Source organism: Leptonotus elevatus, chromosome 11 (genome assembly GCF_054856555.1).
Source record: "Leptonotus elevatus isolate MCC_2025b chromosome 11, RoL_Lele_1.0, whole genome shotgun sequence".
NCBI classification, from domain to species: Eukaryota; Metazoa; Chordata; class Actinopteri; order Syngnathiformes; family Syngnathidae; genus Leptonotus; species Leptonotus elevatus.
Window position 1 is genome coordinate 19,851,263 of NC_141249.1, and position 20,342 is coordinate 19,871,604.

The following is a 20,342-nucleotide window of genomic DNA, read 5'->3' on the forward strand; positions in this document are numbered from 1 at the left end:
TTTTTTTCCTCATAAGTTTTATAAAGTAGAATGCCACCAGGGACCTGACCCGACCACAAATAAGGATAATTTGCAAAAATACGTATAATCAGGGGAATGGACCAAAACCCAAAAAGGAGCCAAAATGTACACAAGTGCTATTGTTTTGTGAAATTACAACTGCAAATGGTCAAAGTTTGAAATACAGAAGCACTGCCGTCTAAATGTATGTGGTAACACAAACTTTATTTTTACGATAAAAAAACAAACAAACAAGCAATCTGCAATAAATAGGTGTCAAACGACGCCTCTCTGGTCCTCGTGGGAGCGCTGGTGGAAGACGAAGGAGATGGCGGCGGCGTCCCAGCAGGCCTTCAACACTTGGTCCCTCAGGCCTTTCTTGTCCCAGCTGTGGTGCCACTGCGACAGGTCGCTGGTGCAGTCCAACTCGGGTGCGGGGGGGCGCGACTGGACGCCATTAACGCATCGCCGACAGCGGAACCTGCGGGAAGTCATTTCAAGTCACGCGTATGTAGCTACTAGCTAATTAACAGCTATGCTAACTTCCGTTACGTTAAAATTACGGATGCAACAAAGTTTGTGTGCTTTGATTTGGATGACAACAAAAGCTCAAACAAACGTCCTGGCGTGCCGACGTACTCGTCAGGAGAGCAGATTCTTACTTGTCGTGCGTGTCGCTGGCGGTCTCGCCGTTGAGCGCGAAAAGCTCTCGGAGTTCCCCGAGCGAGAAGTGGCGCTCCACGTCCTGCTCCTCGTCCACCACGCAGCTGCTCAGCGCCTTCTTGTGCGCCTGCCTCTGCAGGATCTTCTCCTCGATGGTGCCCGTCTGCGGCCAAGATGGTGTCATATACCTTTTTTTTTTTCTTTCTTCTTATTCGTCTGCCGGCCACGCGCGCCAACTCACCGACAGCAGCCTGTAGACGTAGCACGTCTTCTTCTGGCCGTCCCGCCAAACCCGCGCCATGGCCTGCTCGTCGTTGGCCGGGTTCCAGTCGGGGTCGAACATCACCAGGCGGTTGGCGCCGATCAGGTTCAGGCCGCAGCCGCCCGCCTTGCTGCTCAGCATGAAGATGAACTCGCCGCTCTGAAACGTGACGGTCGCCATCTTAAATTTGACTCTGGAGTTTTTTGAGATACAATTTGCTGTTTTGACTTTTTTTTTTTTTTTGCTTGGACTTGAATGCAAAAACTCTTCGCAAGTCATTCACTATGGAGGACCAAAACTGCCAAAATTAAAAATAAATAAATGACTAAAATGGATATAAAAAAATATATAATTAAAATTTTTAATACAAATACAAAAATAAATGGAAATAAAAACAACAAAATATATAAATATCCATGCATAAATAAATAAAAGTCAAATAAAAAACGAAATTTAAAAAATTAACATAAAAAGAAATGTGGAAATAAATACAAAAAATAAATATATAAATAAACATCAATCAATCAATAAAAACCCGAGACACGCTTGGGGGAGTCGCTGTTCTGTTTTTTGCTTGGACTTGACTGCAAAAACTCTTTGTAAGTCATTCACTATGGAGGACCAAAACTGCCAAAATTTTAAATAAATAAACAAATAAATAAATAAAAGTCTAAAAGTGAAAATAAAAACAGATATAAAAAAATACCAATTCAAAAATTAAATACAAAAAAATACATAAATGAAAATTAAAACAACAAAATATATAGATATCTATACATAAATAAATAAAAGTAAAAAATAAATTTAAAAAACAAGATTCAAAAAGTAAATGGAAATAAATACAAAATATATAAATAGAATTAAAAATAATTAAACAATCAATAAATAAAAACCCACGCTTGAGGCCACCCCGATTTGAATATTTTCATGCCGACAGGGTTTCTGCAGCATGAAATAAATAATATAATAGTAATATTTTATATATTATAAATATATATATATATAAAATATTATTTTTTCTATTTAGATTTATTTTTGTACTTAGTTGTTGAATTATATATATATATATATATATAAATAATATTATTTTTTCTATTTAGATTTATTTTTGTACTTAGTTTTTGAATTATATATATATATATATTTTTTTTTTTTAATCCGTTCTTGCTTTCACTTTTATGTATTTATTTATCCATTTATTTGTACATTTTGGCAGTTTTGGTCTTCCCTAAGTCACTGCCAGCCCATTCAAAAGGACGTCCATAGCCGTCAATGGCAGTGAACGAGTTTCAAAACGTCGCTTACCTCGGGACTGTTGAACCTCTCCACAATCTTGGCCCTCTTCTTGATGGACATGGTTCCGTCCAGGCGCACGTAGGAATACCTTCGGGCGTGGCACAACTTCTCAAAGATGTCCAGCGTCTGCGTGTAGTTGGAGACCAGCACCACCTTGTCGCTGGTGCTGCTCCTGGTCATGGCCAGGATCAAGTCCAGGACCAACATTTTGCCTGCGGCGGGAGGAAGCGCATGACATCACCCGTGACGACGCTCGCCCCGCCGCCGTCTTCTTACCTGACAGTTGCGGCTCCACATTTTTCACCGAGTAGCCGGCGGGGAAACGATCCAAAGCGCCTTGGAAGCCTTCCTCGCCCCGCAGGCACTTGTCGTGGATGAGAGCCGGGTCTGGTACGCGACAAGCGCCGCCGTTTGAGTTTCAATGCGTCTTTTTCACTTGAGGGGAGCGAGTGTGAAAGAAATCTCACGGTTGCAGAGTTTCTTGAGCGAGGTGATGGACGAGAGGGAGGAGACGCTGATCTTGCCCGCCTGCAGCGCCTCCACGGGCTTGGCCTGCCGCAGGAAGCGCTTGTACAGATCCGTCTGCAGCGCCGTCAGCCTGACGGGAGGCAAGTTACAATTTCCATCAAGCGCATACGAGGATGGAAATTGCCTTTTGCTCTGCCTTGGGTTTTTGGCCTGTTTTACTGCCACGTCCCCTCTCTGAGCTATGTTGCACACCATGCTAAAAATTTGGGGTTTTAATCGCAATTAATCGCATGACTTCAATAGTTAACTCACGATTAATCGCAAATTTTACATCTGTTCTAAATTTACAATTAATAATTTATAATATATAAAATCAAATATAAATAAACGAGTGCGATATTGATTTGTGTTGGTCATTTTTCTGCCACTAGATGGCATCATTGCATTTGTAAGACAGTAACAGAGAGCTATCTACTCTAACATGAACTAGTGAAATTCTGCACATTTTTAAAATTGTAAAATACGACTTGACCCCAGTCTGCGCAAATATATACTTTGTTATTAAAATTTATTACTGCTAAATTTTGACGTTAAAACGTCTGCTGAGTTGCGACTGGAATTCCAACAGTACAGGCTTTCCAAGTAAAAGGCGGCCATTAAAGGAACTTTAAATTAACTCAGAATTAACTCTAATTTTGACACTCCTATTAAAAATCTAATAAAAAAAAGTAATAATCTCACAAGCCTTGTCAAATTGTTGAGTCTTTCCCAAGTTTTATCGAGGCAAGTCCTAAAATGAGCGCAACGTGGTGCAAATTCCACTTACTTGCAGCAAACCACCTGCTCGATCTTCACAGGCAGATACTTGGACAGGATGTCGGACGTTCGCCTGATTAAACACCTGAAGACACACAACGGTCACGTCCACTTTCACCCCGAAGCGGAGGTGGGGTGCTCGGGAGGAAAGACAAAAAAAATAAAATAAAATAAAATAAAGACCTGTTGACGATGCTGATGAGCTCCTTGAGTTGGTCTTCTCCTTGCCGTCGTTCTTTATCGCTGGCGTCGGCGTCGCGGCCCTTCAGGATGGGCAGCTCGAATCGCTTCTTGAACTCCTGAGCGGTACCTGGCGTGACGCCGGCGTCATTATTCCGTTCAGAACTTGAACCTGCATTTTTGCCTTTTGCTATGAAATGTGCTCAATTGTACTGCATATTTTATTATACATTATACTCTGCTGCAACCTGCTGGCCGCTTTTTGTAATAACATTGCTTTAAGAGACCCCTTCAGGTCAGAAGCTGCATCAAAGCCTTCTGTATGTTCTAGCATAAAAAAAACATAAAAAACGTATAAAGGCGTCTTTGGGAGCGTGGTAATATTTAAAATAGAACATGTGTATATGTTTTTGGGAGGATTTGAATTTTTTTTAAAAAACACAGATGAATCAATTAAAGTAATTAGTATCTGCAGGTAGGGCTGGGCAATAAATCGAATTAATTTGATACATGGTCTGTTTAAAAATCGAATCGTTGAAAATTTGCTATATCGTGAAATAGAATTTTGGATTTTTAAAAGTTGTTGTTCTTATGTTCTGTTCCATCAAATTATTTTTGTGAGTTATAATTTGTGTCAGAATGCTGGATGAGTGGTTTACAAGACATGTCCACAATAGCTACCAACTCCTTAATTGTGGCATTGAAGCACAAACTATGAATGCTAAGTTTATGTTAAAACTGACTCCGAATCAGTAAACATTATTGTTGTCTGAACATTTTTGCACAGGAATTATTTTTGAATAAATGAAACCGGTAAATGTTTTCTGAATGTATTTGATTAAAATCGATTAAAGTCGTAATCGTCCTGAATGACTGCAAAAAAATAAAAAAAAATTCGGCCATATTGCCAAGCCCTATCTGCAGCCCTAATCCAATTGTTACCAAATTTAAAGCACGTCATCTATTTATTAAGAGTGAAACAAAAATTCTCATTTGAACCAGGTGTGTTAGAGGAGGGAAACGCGCAGGATGAAATCTGTCGGGCACACTTTGAGCGTGCGAGCGCTTACCCAGGATGCCGGCGTTGACAAAGTGCACCAGGCTGAAATACTCCAGCAGGTCGTTCTGGATGGGCGTGCCCGATATCAGCACCCTCCTCTGGGCACGCATGGCGTTGAGGGCCTGGTACGTCTGGTTGTCAGAATTCTTCAGCCGATGGCCCTGCACGCAAGTGGAACTGTGAGCGTGCGTGTGTGACGCGCCACGAACGGCGGCGTCATCGGTCAGGTGGCGTACAAATACCTCATCGCAGATGATGAGTCCGACGTGGCCCTTGTGCAGAACCTCGGCGTGCAGCCGGAAGGTCTCGTAGGAGATGAGGAGGATCGGCGTCGGCGCGCGGGGGCCGCGTTGCGAGATGAAGTTCACTGGGAAAGACAGATGGAGAGACTTTTAAGTTCTTTGTCGGGCTGTGCAATTAACCGAAGTTCAATTACAATTTTCATTATTACGCTCCACAATTACAAAAACAGCATAATCGTAAAAAAATAAAAATAAAAAAAAAAAAGAGAAGAGATTATTAATATGGGTGTCAAAATGAGTGCGTTCATTTTGAGTTGATGTAAAGTTCTTTTAAAGCCAACATTTTAACGCACAGAAATCCTGTCGTTGTGGAATTCCAGTCGCAATGCTACAGACACGTCCATGTCAAACTTTTAATAATAATGCATACATCTGTGGAGGCTGGGGTCAAGTTGTATTTTAGAAGTTTTAAATATGTGCAGATCACTTCATGTTAAAGATTCGATAGCTCTTTATATGAAAAGACAAATGCACCAATGTCTTACAAATGCAATGATGCCATCTAGTGGCAGAAAAACGACCTCAACACAAATCAATATCACACACTATGTAATAATTCATAAAATGAAGTTTACATTTTATAAATTATTACGAAATTACTGTATCAATGACTAAAAGATGCAGCTATATTTTTATTAGTTTTATATTGTTTTCCCTTTTATGTTAACAGTATGAAAAGTGGACATTTTATTGTAAATTTACAACAAAAATTGTGATTATTCGTGAGTTAATTATTGAAGTCATGCGTTAAAAAAAATCACCTGACCCCCCTAATTTAATACTAATTTTGAGTTCTTATTTTATTTTAAAATAGCAAATGTAATTTGCATAATTATAGTGTTTCAAAGAATTTTGTCTCAATATTTCTTTTACATTTTAACATTTTCTTGTTTTGTACCAAAAAATAAATGATCGTCCTAATCGTGAGTTCAATTATTACCAATATAATCGTGATTCATATTTTCTTAATAATCGAGCAGCCCTAGTTCCATGTATAAAAAAAGACATCGTAAACATTTTAAATTGACTACGAATTCTGATGTATCCCCCCCCCAAAAAAAAGCCTGGCATTTGAACAGGCAGGGGTGTGTAGACTTTCATTTGGTAGGTCTCCAACTATTCTTGCTTGCGATTCAAGTGTTCTCCCTGACAAAGAATTTACCCAGTTGCCGGTCGATGTGGTCCTTGGATCCTCCGTCGATGGCCACGGGCGCGACGCGCGCCCCCAGCCACTTGGCCACCTCGTTGTACCAGTTTCGCACCAGGCTGGAGGGCGACACCACGATGGCCTTGTCGATCTCGGGTTTGGCGTCGGCGCTCTGCCGCAGCAGCGTCCACACCAGCGCGATGCACTGCAGGGTCTTGCCCAGGCCCATCTCGTCGGCCATGATGCAGCCGAAGGAGCCGGGGATGCGGCGGCCCGTCACGCAGTCCCACAGGAACTTCACGCCCTGAAATTGGGACGCTGGCATTTATCGGCTGATGTAAATATTCGGACTCTCTTCTTCTAAGATTCGAAATTGTTTATAAGCGCAATAAATCAGGTCTTTCCTAAATGGAAGAAAATTATTTTAAGATTCAAGAAAATTGAAAGAATAATAATATTTTGATTATTTAAAAAATTATTTAAAAAATAAAAAATATTTAGGCCTTGAAATAAAATTCTATGTTCACATTAATTTATGGGAAAAAAGACATATTAAACTGCAAATGATCAATTTATGGTTTTATGAAACGGTATCAGGTTATCAAAATGAAAATTTGATTGATCGATTTTATTTATTTTTTAAACCCAACATTGTTGACATTTACAGCCACAATGGCGGATTATCATGTTTGCATGAATGTGGACACTCTTTTCTTGAAGGGAAACTTCATAAAAAAATTAAAATAAAATAAAAAGATTGGCTTAAGTTTCAATTCTGCCTGTAATTCAAAATCATAGTTATTGTAAGTGTTAAAGGACCAAAAATGATTTTTTTTAAAATATTAATTAAATATTCATATTAAATAATTAGATTTTTTTCCCTCATAAAACCTGATTTAAGATAAGATAAAAACAATCCTTTAATGACATGAAATGGATTTGACCTCTCTCTGGTGAGGCCTGAGCACCTTCCCCAAGATCGGATCCACAACCACGTGCACGGGAATCTTGTCCCTGCGCAAAACAAAAAACAAAAAAAAGTGACAACAAAGTGAACCGATGAAATTGTGGCAATTGTTATCCGTTTTAAAAAGTCAGAGTGCTGCTACTTGTCTGTTGTGAGCTGATCGTGGGCGCTCAGCGTCTCGGGCTCAAACAGAACCAGGGCGTCGTCGGCAAACGGGTCGTGAAGCGCCCGCCTCACTCCGGATCGCCTCAGGCCCAGCGTTCGGATGCCCAGAGGGCCTGCGGAACACGTAAAAGAAAACTGGTTTGTAAGTTCTGTCTGGGAAAGGACCACGGTGGTAGCTTCGTGCTAACTGCTAAAGCTAATGATACGCAGTCAGGTCTGTAAGTATTGGGACACTGACACAATTCTCATCTATTTGGCTCGATAAATTTTGTTGGTTTCGATTCAGAATCTATTTTCGATTGGCAATGATTTTTGCTTCAATCTATAGATGTGCAAGGAATCGTAATGATCTACTCCAGTCTGACTCGCTAATGCTAATTAGCGCGCTACTCGCGCTACTTTTATCACTCAAAAGAACGGCTCCACGCTGCAAAAAAACAACTTTTATTGGAATAACTTGATTGTGACTTTTTCCGTCTACTCTTTAATGTGGCTACAACTTAACAGTGTATCAGACCGCGTTTAACCACACTGCCCCCAAGTGGCCAAATCTGGTACAACATGAACAGCGCTCCCAATAAAAGGCACACACAAACAAAGGGAAGACAGTAGAAAATAATTTAAATAAAATTGATCCTGGGACATTTAAAATCGATTCTGAATCGTACTAAATGAGAATCGACTACGCATATTAAAACGTCTTCTGTCATATTAAGTTCCAAGAACTTTATATACCACTTGTAATTCCTAGAAGCGAAGGCTAAGGCTTCATCAGATATGTTGCGTACTGCAAAAGTTTTGTTGCTCAAAACCTCACCCGTGTAATTGGGGATGGGAACTTTAAATGGCTTGGAAAGGATCCGGCGAATAAATTCCTCCTGCGGGTAGAAGATTTCCATCAGGTGAGGATGCAATTCAACTCAAAATCTCTGCTCAAGTTAATGGCACATCTTCACGCACGTGTTTGTTGCCGTCAGGGCACGCGGGCCGAACGTTGAGCTGCGTCAGCGGCCTCCTGAACGGAGACACGGGACTTGGTCGATTCTCCGCCTGGCCGCTTTTACTTCTTTTTTTCCACTGTGGACAGTCGATCACAAATGTCGCTCAGTGCATGCACATCTTTATCCAACATTAAAAGAAACACACGTTTAGCACGTCAGTAGCAAGATACCCTTTGTAGAGAAGATGAGAAGATATGAAGGAACTATGATGAAGTCAGTTGGGCAGCTTGATTTACAGAAACGTAGTGCTTTGCTGCCATCTTGTTGCAATTGTGTGTGTTTTTTTAACCTTTGCAATGATTGCATTTGTTTGCGTTGAGTTGGATTTTCAAAGCTTTTGTTGTTGTTGTTGCTTAATTAGGAAGATTACTCTTTTGGGATCATTTGAAATGCAAAAAAAATAGAACGTTTGCGACACTAGCGAACGTTGTATTCACGCCAGGAATTGTTCAAAGTCGCAGCGTTTCCTAAACGTTCTCTAACGGTTTTGGGAGAGAGGGGGGGGGGGGGGGTGTAACACGTAGAACTAGGTACGATTAAACATCGTTCATTGCGTTGACATAGGTTGCATCAATTCACCACAGTGTAATAATATTTAGCTTTTTGAACTAAACTTTAGTGGCAACGAGCTAACTGACCGCCGCACACGTCCACTCTTCGTCCTCATCATCCTCGGCTTGCTTCCGTTTGGCCACCTGACTGGGAGCCAAACTTCTTCTCTGGGTGGCCGCAAAACAAACAGACAAAATCAAACATGTCAACTGGAGACTTTTAGCGGTAGTTCATCATAACACATTATACTTTGGAGCTTACCATGTTTTTCTCTCTCTCGCTGTTGTCTTGTCGTCGTCGTCGCTTTTCGGCTGTAACTTAGCCGGCTAGCATCTTTGCCAGCGCATCGACGAGCCTCCAAATGAGACGTTTGAGCCCCAAAATCAACGTTTGACTTGACTTTTAAAAAGAATGTCTGATTTTTTATAGACATTAACGTGCGAGTACGGAACCCAACGACAGGGCTTACTTATGAATGCGGCGCTGCACTCTTAAACAGCGCGCTAAGCAACTACGGCATGCGCGAAGGGGAAAAACACACTTTCTCTTTTAATTCATTATGTACTGTAGAGTGCCGTTCATTCAAACCAACATTTTTGTTAGGATTTTAATACAGACAAATAAGCTGGAGGGTCACGTCTCTCTTCACCAATCTCAGTTTAATCACGATGTGGTTAATGGTTCATCCCGGGAAACCCCCCCTTGTCAAAATCAAGATGGCACGCCCTTGGTCTTACGTATTTAATAAAGCCGGAAGTAGGAATAAACAAAGTGTTACTATATTCCTTCCACTTTATTTGTATAAGTGACTGTTTTCAATCATATATATTCTTGAAAAGTAGTTTTCTACGGGAACCTAGTGAGTCGGTAGTTTTTTGAGATTATCCACTAGATGTCGGCATTGTCCAGAATTTAATTGACAAAAACTTTCAGTCATTTATCTATCAATATGAATTACCCAACTGATATTCTAAATGAAGAAACACACACAACAGGGTCAGCACCATCCTTTTTTGAAAGATAATTATTTCCTGGGCACTGATTAATGGGATTGGCAACCAGTTTGATATGCACTTCTGAAATAAAAAAATAAAAAATATTCAAATGACCTTTAATAGTGTTTTGTTCAAATTAAAAATGGGTGATACTCATTTATGAGAAGACGCTGATCACAATGTCCCATCATCGCGGGCTACTCATGTGGTCTATGGGGGCTACCATGTGCTCGCGGGCGCCACAATTGGTGATCCCTGATCTAGAATAAAACAATAATCACATCAAAATAACAATAGGTACATTTTACCATTCCACAAACATATTTCCGACCAAATAGAAATAGCAGTCATAAACAAGAAATAAAAACACCATCACTAGAACACTTTTAAAATACTTTACTGTGTACAAAATGTGTACAAAAGTTACAAAAATAGGCATTAAAATGCATTATATATTACGAAAGAATGCATTGTCCAGTCCCAAAAACAATTTCCTTTGCAATAAAATGACTCAGATGAATTAGTAGACAAAAACAATAATTACTGATTTATGGGTTGCTTTTATTATTCGCTTAATGGGTTACTGTGTTGACATTTCACGTACAGTCCAATAAAGTACAACACGTCTGCACACGATCGGGATTCGTGAAGGTGACTTCTTCACACTCAAGTGAAGCTCAAGTGGAAAAACAAAGTTTGTGACGCATCTCAGAACTGTCAATGTATTTCATTTTGATGAAAAAAAAGTCGGGTGGGGAAAAAAAAAAAAAGAAGCTAAATACTGTATATCATATGTGACTCATAAATATCCTGCAGTCACGGTGAATGCAAATAGCGAATAAATAAAATAATTTAAAGAATAAATATGTTTTATTTACAGTAAAAGTCGAGGTGATGCATAGCATCCCGCAGCAGCTTTCTCCACTATGTTCATTTTTAAGACGTTATGAAAGTATTCAGGCCAGCTCAGCGTAAAAAAACTGTTTTACACAACTCTACATTTGACAAACGACTGACTAGAAACTAAATAACAGGGCCTTCAAGAATGACATTTTTGCTCCATTTTGACAGATTGAAGCGATGAAAACACAAAGTAAAACATATATCGGATGTTAAAAGGGGAGAAATGCTGTAAGACGAGAATGACTTCAAACAATGTGAAACATGATCAAACAATCTTCCTGAGGCTTTTTTTCTCCTTGAGTGTCTTAAAGATACAGTACATGGAAAGTTGTGACTTGAGAGCAAAAACGAGGTGTTCTCTCTGTGAGCTATTTTTTGTTGATAAGATCATCTGCATGAAAACAAAATCCCAAAATAGTTTGAAAGTTGTATCTGTTTTCATGCGAGCACCACTAAGGCACTTTCACAAAAAGAAAAGATTTAGGAGTTTATACAGTACATGTTTTTGAGGCCATCGGTGATCAGAGAGAGAGAGAGAGAGAGAGAGAGAGAGAAAGTTAACAATGTCTGTTGCACTTCCCAACAAAGACTTTTTTTTTTATTTGAATGCTATTGACATTCTCAAGGTATACCTAACAAACTGTTACTGCTGCACTTGTTTGGATTTTTTGTTTCCTAAAAAGAAGGCAAATTGTTGCACTTTTCTAAAAAGAAAATATTTACGATGAAATATATAAGTTAAGGCTAAATATGTTTCTTTACAACATAATAATTGACACAGATCAAACTGATTCACGTGATTGCATTGTTCCTTTCCTTAAAAGAAGACAAACGATTAATGTTTCACTTTCCTAAAAAGAAAAGATTTAAGGCATGAATGTATTTATAACCAGACAACTCAAACCGTTACTGTTGCACTTGTTTGGATTTTTTGTTTCCTAAAAAGAAGGCAAATTGTTGCGCTTTCCTAAAAAGAAAAGATTTAAGATGTAATATGTAAGTTAAGGCTAAATATGTTTTTTTACAACATAATAATTCACACAGATCAAACTGATTCACGTGTCTGCATTGTTCCTTTCCTTAAAAGAAGACAAACGATTAATGTTTCACTTTCCTAAAAAGAAAAGATTTAAGGCATGAATGTATTTATAACCAGACAACTCCAACCGTTACTGCTGCACTTTTCTGCATTGTTCATGAAAAGAAGTTGCACTTTCCTTAAAAAAAAGAAAAAATATTTAAGATGGTATTAGCGATTTAAATACTGACCAAATGTGAATCTTAACACCAAGTTGCGAGCTAAACTGTGATTTTGGCTGACACCTGTTGTGAATCCTAAATCTCCTAGCGTGATTTCCGGATGCGCAAAAGCGTGGCTGCGCGAACGTCGGCGGCGGCGGCGGCGTTCTTTGTTTGCGAAGACGACGCTTGTTAATGGTGTCGCGTCCCAGCGCATCTAAAATTAAACGGCGTGTTGAAAAGCCGTCACTTTGAAGAACGCTTGGCTCACGTCTATATTTGTCCTGGCATCCCACAACACCGTGTCATCGTGTAAACAAGGCTACTGTGGCGGCCCGTGCGTGTGCGTGCGAGATATGACAGTGGCATGTTTACCTTGACCTTGGCGGTAAACATTTGACTGCGGTCTGGAAAAGCAGGAAAGAAGTCTGCAAAGTGTTTTTGGTCTTGAATGTGCTCAAACCATCGTCTTTTTGGGTTAACTCATATTAACTCAATATTAACTCATTCACTGCTATTGACTGCAATAGACGTCAAAAATTCATTTGAACTATTTCTATTAGTTTAAAAAACAAAATCCCACTTTTGTTAACAAGAGTATAAAAACCTAGAATTTTTTTTATTGTACATTTAGAACCGATATAAAATTTATGATTAACCGTGAGTTAACTATTGAAGTCATGCGATTAATTACAATTGAAAATTTTAATCGCCTGACGCGATTAAAGAAAAGAAAAGATTAATAAAAATTAGGTGTCAGCAAGTAATTGCATGACTTCACGAGTTAACTCATGATTAATCAAAAATTTTATATCTGTTTTAAATTTTCATACTCTTGTTAACAAAAATGGAAAAAAAATTAAACTAATAGAAATAGTTAAAATTAATATTTGACGTCTATCACCGTCAATGGCAGTGAATGAGTTAAAGAAATGCCAATTGACTCTTAAACCAGTATGGTTCTGAGGTTAGCAGACTTGGGTCAAGAAGTAGAAGCCAGAGTTCAAAGTAAACATGGTGAATTAGCATTTAGCTGTTGTGCTGCACGCAAATGGAATAAGATGTAAATTAAGTCAGGTGTAAATGTTTTTAAATCCAGATTTTAAATTATGATTTTTTTAAAAAGCATTTCTCAATAATAAATTTTTCCAAAATCTTGTTCCTGCGCCTTACATTCTTTTACTAATTTTAGTAAACTACTTTTAATGTATTTACTTTGTTTTTGTTTTTTTTGGTAAATGCCTTTAAATGTTGTATAATCAATTATTATAAGCACATTGATTTACCTTGTTTATGAAATACGCTATATAAATAAATCTGCCTCGTCTTTTTTTGTAAGACTCGGAAAGCTGATCAAGCACACATTTCTGGTTCTGATGCAGCCGTTGAAGGGAGAAAACGTCCATTCTCTTTAGGTGGCGTTCAAACGAAACGCAATAGAGATGAAAGTGGCGCCATTTTTCCGCTTTGTGGCTGCAGAAGCCTGTGAACGGGATTTTTATAACAACTGGCTCAAAGTTAGAAAACTGACGTTCCTACTCCGGCCAGGTATACGCCAGCAGTGTGAAAAGGGGGGGGGGGCCTACAAAAGGTAACAGACGAACAGCTGATACTTGAGATATTTGTTACTATGCCCAAAAGTGTTATTCTCTGCCATTGACGGGTATACTCGTCTACGTACTTGTTATATACGTTTTGTCTGTTTTTCACCAGGAGATTTCTGATGCTGCTCTACGATGAATTTCAACTGCTGGCAATGTGCGATTGGCTGCTCTGAAAACATCCGTTGAAGGCACCTAGCGGTGTCGTCAAATAAGCAAAATTACCAGTTGGCAATCATCAGTTCCAGGAACTTTTCAGATGTAGTACTTGCTCCAATCTGCACAAGTCCGAAGGACTTCCCCTGAAGAGGGTCTTCTTTTGAGCCACAACAAAATGCGCATCTTCCAAAAAAGCTCTCTTGGGGGCAATCTCGGCGCTGGTTCTTCCCACCGGGAAGGTTCCGGTTCAGATCCCCTGCTCGCCCACCTCGAGCGAGCCGCCAAGCCGCCGGCGAGTCCTCACGGTGACATCACGACATCGTCAAAGCGATCGGTCAACCGACACAGCCGCATTCGGCGGCCGAGAGCCAGCGGATGGTCTGCCACATGGCGCGAGCGTCCATGAAGGAGACGGCCTCGTAGCGGGTGGGCCTGCAGCACGGGTGGCCGCTGACCTTGCGGGCCGCGATGCCCCCGCGCGCCACCAGGGCACCCAGCGCCAGGTCGTAGTTCCTGCGGCCGGCGCGGCACGAGCCCACGCAGTATTTGAACAGGACGATCTCGTCCGAGTCGTAGCCCAGGCCGAGCTCGCGGACGCGCGTCTGCCGCTTCTCCATGCGGCACTGCGAGCCGCCATTGGGCCTCTTCGGTTTCTTCCGGGATGTCGAAGGTTTGATGTCGCGAGGGGAGCGGCGCCACCGGCTCTGAGCGGCGTCCACGTCCTGGAGCAGCCTCCATGTTTCTGAAAATGCACAATAGGCGAACTTTGAGTTTCAACATTGCACGGCACGATGAGTCGGCAAAATGGTGGCACAAGCCAAAACTCACGTTGCGGAGTGGAGGACCCAAATGCAGGGAGGCAGGAGAGCCAATCATAACAAACCATTAGGTACACTTTATCGAGTGCTCAAACTGTAATGCGAGGTAAAAATACACAAATATTCGAAGAATGAATTTGGGGAAATATAGTGTTTCCCACAGATTTGTGACGGCAAACCAGTTTACTTGGGTGGCCCGCCCAAGTATTAACATGGTGTGGGAAACACTGAAATAATTGAAACGCAAACTAGACAAATGGAAAAAAAATGTTGGGGAAAAAATGACAACCGTATTTTTTTAAAGAAAATAATACATAACTAAACAAATTCAAGCAAAATTATTAGAACATAATATTGTACAAAAAAATACACAAAAACTAATGATAAAATAATTTACTGGAAATGAACACTAGGCAATTGTTAAAAAAAAAGAAGGAAAGTGTTGGGGGGGGGGGTGGAAACTGGAACAAACATTAGGAACAACAACAGGAAAAAAAATTATCAATTAAATATTTAAAAAATGTTAATAAAATTATGAACATTATTTACAAAATATTTAATGAAAATGAAATGAAAATAATTCAAAATGTTATACATTAAAATGCACAAAAAAATAATATTTTTTTGCACTCATAGGGTATGTAAACTTATGAGCACAGGTGAGAAAAAGGCTTAATGCCCATAAAATCTCAAATACTGTGGCCATTGTTTTTTTTATATTTTCAGAGGTTGAAGTAGACATGAGTAGAAATGATGCATTTTGGTGATGATTCATAGACTATTTGTGTCATTAACTCATTCACTGCCATTGACGGCTATTGACGTCAAAAATTCATTTGAACTATTTCTATTAGCTAAAAAAAAGAATCCACTTTTGTTAACAAGAGTATGAAAACCTAGAAAAACAATTTTATTGTACAATTAGAACAGATATAAAATGTATGATTAATCGTGAGTTAACTATTGAAGTCATGCGATTAATTACAATTAAAAATTAGGAGCGTCAGGCGATTAAAATTGTAATTAATTGTGAGTTAACTCATGATTAATCACAAATGTTATATCTGTTCTAAATTAACAATAAAAACAATTCTAGGTTTTCATACAAAAGTGGGGAAAAAATTAACTCATAGAAATAGTTCAAATGAATTTTTGACGTCTATAACCGTCAATGGCAGTGAACGAGTTAAGAAACATTGCATTTTTGCACATGTACAGCTGTGTTCCTAACATGACATACACCAAGGGCATGTCAACTTATGAGCACAACTAAGAGACAAAGTAAGACAAAAAAAACAACTTCAGGGACCTCCGGAAAAGGATCAGCAAACCAACCGTGTTATTATCCGCGCAAATATTCAATAACCATAATTCGCCACAGTACCGCCAATGCTTCACTTTCTCTCCGAGCCACACGGCATTGCTTGTCAGTTCATGCCTCCGTGTTTACGGCAGGAAGACTTCGTACTGTAATCAGGCAGCAGGCACACGTTCGTCGAAATGTTCCCCAGGGGAACAACTCGTCCACGTTGGCTCGCCAAGCCACGTTCAGACACGCACACACACACGCGCGTAATGTCATAATTACACAGAAATATTTTCATGTTACACGTCACGCTCGGCGAGCTGTGACTATAAACACGAACCATGTTAATCGTTAGAAATCGTTTCACTGCATTGATTGATTTGGATCTAATACGGCGGCGTCTTCATGGCCACCTGGGGGCAGTATAATACAGACGGTCACAAGCGACTCAGTATGCCGGGTCCTAATCCCCCCCGTGACGTGAAGGGTGTTGCTCCACTGTTTGTCACCACACACCGATGCTATTTGTTTTATAGCATTAAGCTAGCTGACGTGACGGGCTAAGCTATGTGATCGATTTAAATACACCACGTGTAACGCTAAGTGACTTTCGTTGAGTTCACTGCGCACCAGCTTATCTCAAATATCTGCTCTCAAGTCAAAGCAGGTCATTCGGGTGACTCGTATCTCAAGGCAGCACTGTAGTGTAGAAATGAAGCACTCATTGGCGATATATATCCCCGCTTGTTCAAGAACTTTTCGGGTAAAAAAAAAACAAACAAACTTTTTTTTTTCAATGCAGTTATAATGGACTTCAATTATATGCAGATTTTCGTTATTCACAAGCTCATCCGGTTCTAATAGTGGGGGTCTACTGTACTTATCTTGATGATGGAGTGTTTGAGTGCTTTTTCAAAAGGATGCTGCGTGGTCGGACGGCTTATTTTTACCCGGGCTCCGGTGACCAAGCTCGGCCTTGAGAAGGTCCAGATACTGTAACTGGACTATATTAAGATGCTCCCATGTGCCAGCGCATTGTAGCGGTTAGCTTAGCATCGGAGTTGGATGAACGGGTGAAAGAAGCAGCCAGTCGAAGGCCGAAGCCACGGCTACTGTGCTCATTAGCGCCCCCTGGTAAGTTAGAAGCCCCGACACCACTTCCAACTCATCGACACAAAATTGGGTGACCGTCGTTATCGTTATCCAAACACAAGAACATATTCGGAGTCGGCCATTTTGCTCATTTCCAGGAGTTTGCATGAAAGCACGTCATGTTTCGTATTCTTCCGTGGAATTGTAGTTGAAAGATGAAAAGGTCCTACCGAAGGATTCTGGCCACAGGGGGGCGACGTGGTCTTGGGTCTCAGGGACAGGTGGCCTCCAAGAAGGCCGCCCGAGGACGCGCCGGCGCGGGTCTAGCTGGTTCTCTGGACCGTCGTCCTCAGACAACACGTCTTCCGCCAGGGCGAGCAACGCCGCCATCAGCCACAGCATCACCTGACACAAACAAAATGGATGCCCGTGAAGAGATAGCAGTGAAGACACGTGATTGGACAAGATTGTGGACATGCAAGCCGTCACTTGGCTGATTCGTCACCCGAGATACGACCATAAATCTGAGCTTCACAACAGTGGATGCTAACAGACACAATGATTTATTTTTAAACGAATGATTAAAGATGTAGCGACCAAATTAGAATTGGTGGAAATATGTTCCAACTTGATGAAACAATTGGACATTTTTCATACACATTTCTATTTTAAAAAGCAAAAATGTACTCAGCCACACGTTTTGCTTTTTCTTTGGCTTTTTCCGTGACGCCATCACAAAAGCGGAGTTTAGCATTTAGCATGGCGGTGGTGTTTAGCGTGCGTTTACGTGTGTGACACACTAGACATGGTGGAAAGTGCAGCCGCTCAATTGTCACCGGACACGTGGTCGCTCGCTCCCGCTGAATATTTCACGACGGCTATTGAAGCGAGCGCCTCTGCGGCCTCATCGTCATGGAAACGATGCTTCATGCTGTTCTACTGTATGTGAAATAATTCACGCACGTTTTTTTTCACTTATCTTTGTTTGTGTAAAATGTAACTTTCATTTATTTGCATGGTGATTTTTCCTCATACACAACGTATTTATTCTTACAAATTTGCCAGTTTGTTTTTATTTTATTTTTTTTACTACGACAATTGTCTCCTAGCGTTACAACAAAAATTAACATCAATTATGAATTATGAATTATTTTAGTGGCATTACACACTGTACTTTTTTCTTGTAAAATTTATGGTAATGTTGCCACTTTACATATGCCATTTTTCTCATAAATTGTGAGTTTATTCGCATAACATTACAATGACTATATATAAAAATATAACTTAATTTTCAACACGGCGGCTTTTTATTGTAAAATATCCCTAATCGCATAACATTACAATGTTTTCCTTGTAAATTGTGATCTGCCATGACTTTTTTCATAAAATATTTTATATTTTATTCATAAACACTTTTCAACTGTTTATGGTGAAATATGACTACCTGCATAGCATTACATAATTTTGTTTTTGTAAATTGTGATATTAAAACTACAACTTTTTTCGGAAACTAAAACCATTCTCGACACATTGCTACTTTTTCTCTTAGGTTGCAATTTTATTCCCAACTGTTTTTTTTTCATTAAAATACAAATATATCTCACGAAAATATTTTTTCAATTGCACTTTGACAAACAAGGCTGCAGCGTGTCCAATTGGCCAGCGCGTATTCCTGACCTTCCAGTTCTTGGGCTGATGCCGACCGTGTGAGGCTTTGTGCCTCCACCAACGTTTTCCATCTGAAAGACAAAAATAACGTCAATCATAACGAGGGCAGGGAATGCCGCCGGTGTTCCTCGGAATTACGACACGCGGGCATTGGTGAGAGTTCGCCCGTTCTGCATCTCAAATCATCTTTCCTCACTGAAATGAATGGAAATGTCATTAATTTGTTCCAGCCTCCCCAAAAACAGCAACAATTTTTTTTTATAAAAAAAAAAAATAGCACACATATACTGTGCGTGTGCATGTAACATTATTGAATCAAATGTAAAGAATTCAACAGTATGCGCATCACGATTTCATGTTTGATGTGCACACTTTTGGCCACCAGGGGGCAGGCTCATACATACAATTGCATAAAAAAATAAAATTGTAATGTTAAGACAATTTTTTTTGTTTTATGAGGATAAATGTAACTTTTTTTTGTATAAATGTCTCTTGCATTAGTAGATTCCCCTTTTCTTTTTTTTTTGTGCCCCCATTAAAACTTTCGGCGAACACCTTTGCGACCATTTGCAACCTCGAACGAACACTGACGAAGAACAAACATTTACTACGTTGGCAAACACTCAAACTTTCGCCGCTCAGTGACAGACAAAAATCGATAATCCGGTGCATGTTCAATATTTTATGTTAACCTTTATTCAACACATTTTTCAAGCTCAGTGATTAACATTTTCAATATTCACTTTTAAGCACAAAAAAGAAGAACAGCAATTAGTTGCAAAATCCAGCGTGACGTTCTATCCCATAAAATGAGACAACTTACCCATGGTAGGGCAACGTGTTGACACTCTTTTGTGGATTTCTTTGCACTCACTGACACAAAATATGAACATGAATACAAAATATGTACCTGAGAATTTGGTATTTTATTCGGTGCACAATTTGGTTATATATGATATATTGATTCCAAGAAATACATTTAAGTGTGTAAAAAGTGTGACACCAAGCCCGAGTCTTCCCTATTTAACGTTTCAAGTATACAGGACAAATTAATACATACACAACTGTTTGATTTTAACCATTAAGAACAAAATCTATTTCACATTTCAATCGAGTCTTATGTTCTTTTTCTTTTGGTGCTACTTGGGGAGCAAAAAAAAATGTATTGGTTGCAAAGTTTGCAAAGCACTAATATAATTGTCTGAATTAATATGTTAGCGAAACATACAGTGCATTGAATGTTGTTTATAGTAATAATAATTATTTCAAACAGCAAAATCGAACACAAAAACCTTGAAATAGCTTAAGAATAATTAACTACCGGTACTCCTTTAATCAAGAGAGGCCACTTTATTAGGTAGGCCTGCACGTGCAGAAAAAGATTGGACTTCTTTCCTCCTCAATCAAAAAGCGATAAAACACTTTTCACCATTTAACTTTTGACAGTCGAGCAACTCGCATAAAAAGCCCCACGTGACCCATTTCGGGTCCCAGAAGTAACGCGTCACGAGAACGTTCCACTGCTCCGACAACGTCCTCCAGCTTTACACAAGCATGTTCTAGAATGAGATGACGTCATTTGGCATCGTTTATGGCGTCGGCGTAATCGGCGTCTTACCTGTCCGCACCTTCCCGCTCCCGCAGATCATGGACGCAGCTCCGAATCGCCGCGCGCGTGCGTG

General features: G+C 39.8%; 2 protein-coding genes across 2 annotated transcripts; both read right to left on the reverse strand.

Annotated features, from left to right (window-relative positions):
- Nucleotides 1-204: 204 nt before the first annotated feature.
- Nucleotides 205-9,386, reverse strand: rad54l (RAD54 like). The gene is made up of 17 exons (XM_086089104.1): nt 9,141-9,386; nt 8,966-9,046; nt 8,287-8,403; nt 8,144-8,204; nt 7,304-7,439; nt 7,139-7,208; nt 6,210-6,498; nt 4,988-5,112; nt 4,756-4,906; nt 3,689-3,815; nt 3,516-3,590; nt 2,689-2,819; nt 2,498-2,608; nt 2,231-2,433; nt 905-1,084; nt 663-826; nt 205-481 (listed from the first exon to the last, which is right to left on the reverse strand). Exons 1-17 carry the CDS (start codon nt 9,141-9,143, stop codon nt 277-279), a joined length of 2,229 nt encoding a protein of 742 aa, XP_085945230.1. The 5' UTR covers nt 9,144-9,386; the 3' UTR covers nt 205-276.
- A 2,324-nt stretch (nt 9,387-11,710) lies between these two features.
- artn (artemin) lies at nt 11,711-20,312 on the reverse strand. Its single transcript, XM_086089654.1, has 4 exons — nt 20,279-20,312; nt 18,670-18,731; nt 17,223-17,397; nt 11,711-14,518 (listed from the first exon to the last, which is right to left on the reverse strand). Exons 1-4 carry the CDS (start codon nt 20,307-20,309, stop codon nt 14,112-14,114), a joined length of 675 nt encoding a protein of 224 aa, XP_085945780.1. The 5' UTR covers nt 20,310-20,312; the 3' UTR covers nt 11,711-14,111.
- Between the last annotated feature and the right edge of the window lie 30 nt (nt 20,313-20,342).

Excerpts from the sequence above, each read along its gene's own strand:
- rad54l (XM_086089104.1), bottom strand. Across the intron at positions 3,591-3,688 it reads CTCATCAGCATCGTCAACAG|GTGTTTAATCAGGCGAACGT; the intron begins GTCTTTATTTTA and ends GTGTGTCTTCAG. Across the intron at positions 482-662 it reads GCCAGCGACACGCACGACAA|GTTCCGCTGTCGGCGATGCG; the intron begins GTAAGAATCTGC and ends GACTTCCCGCAG.
- artn (XM_086089654.1), bottom strand. The coding sequence starts at position 20,309 with ATGATCTGCGGGAGCGGGAAGGTGCGGACAG. Across the intron at positions 18,732-20,278 it reads GAGCGGGAAGGTGCGGACAG|ATGGAAAACGTTGGTGGAGG; the intron begins GTAAGACGCCGA and ends TTTGTCTTTCAG. Across the intron at positions 17,398-18,669 it reads ATCAGCCCAAGAACTGGAAG|GTGATGCTGTGGCTGATGGC; the intron begins GTCAGGAATACG and ends TGTTTGTGTCAG.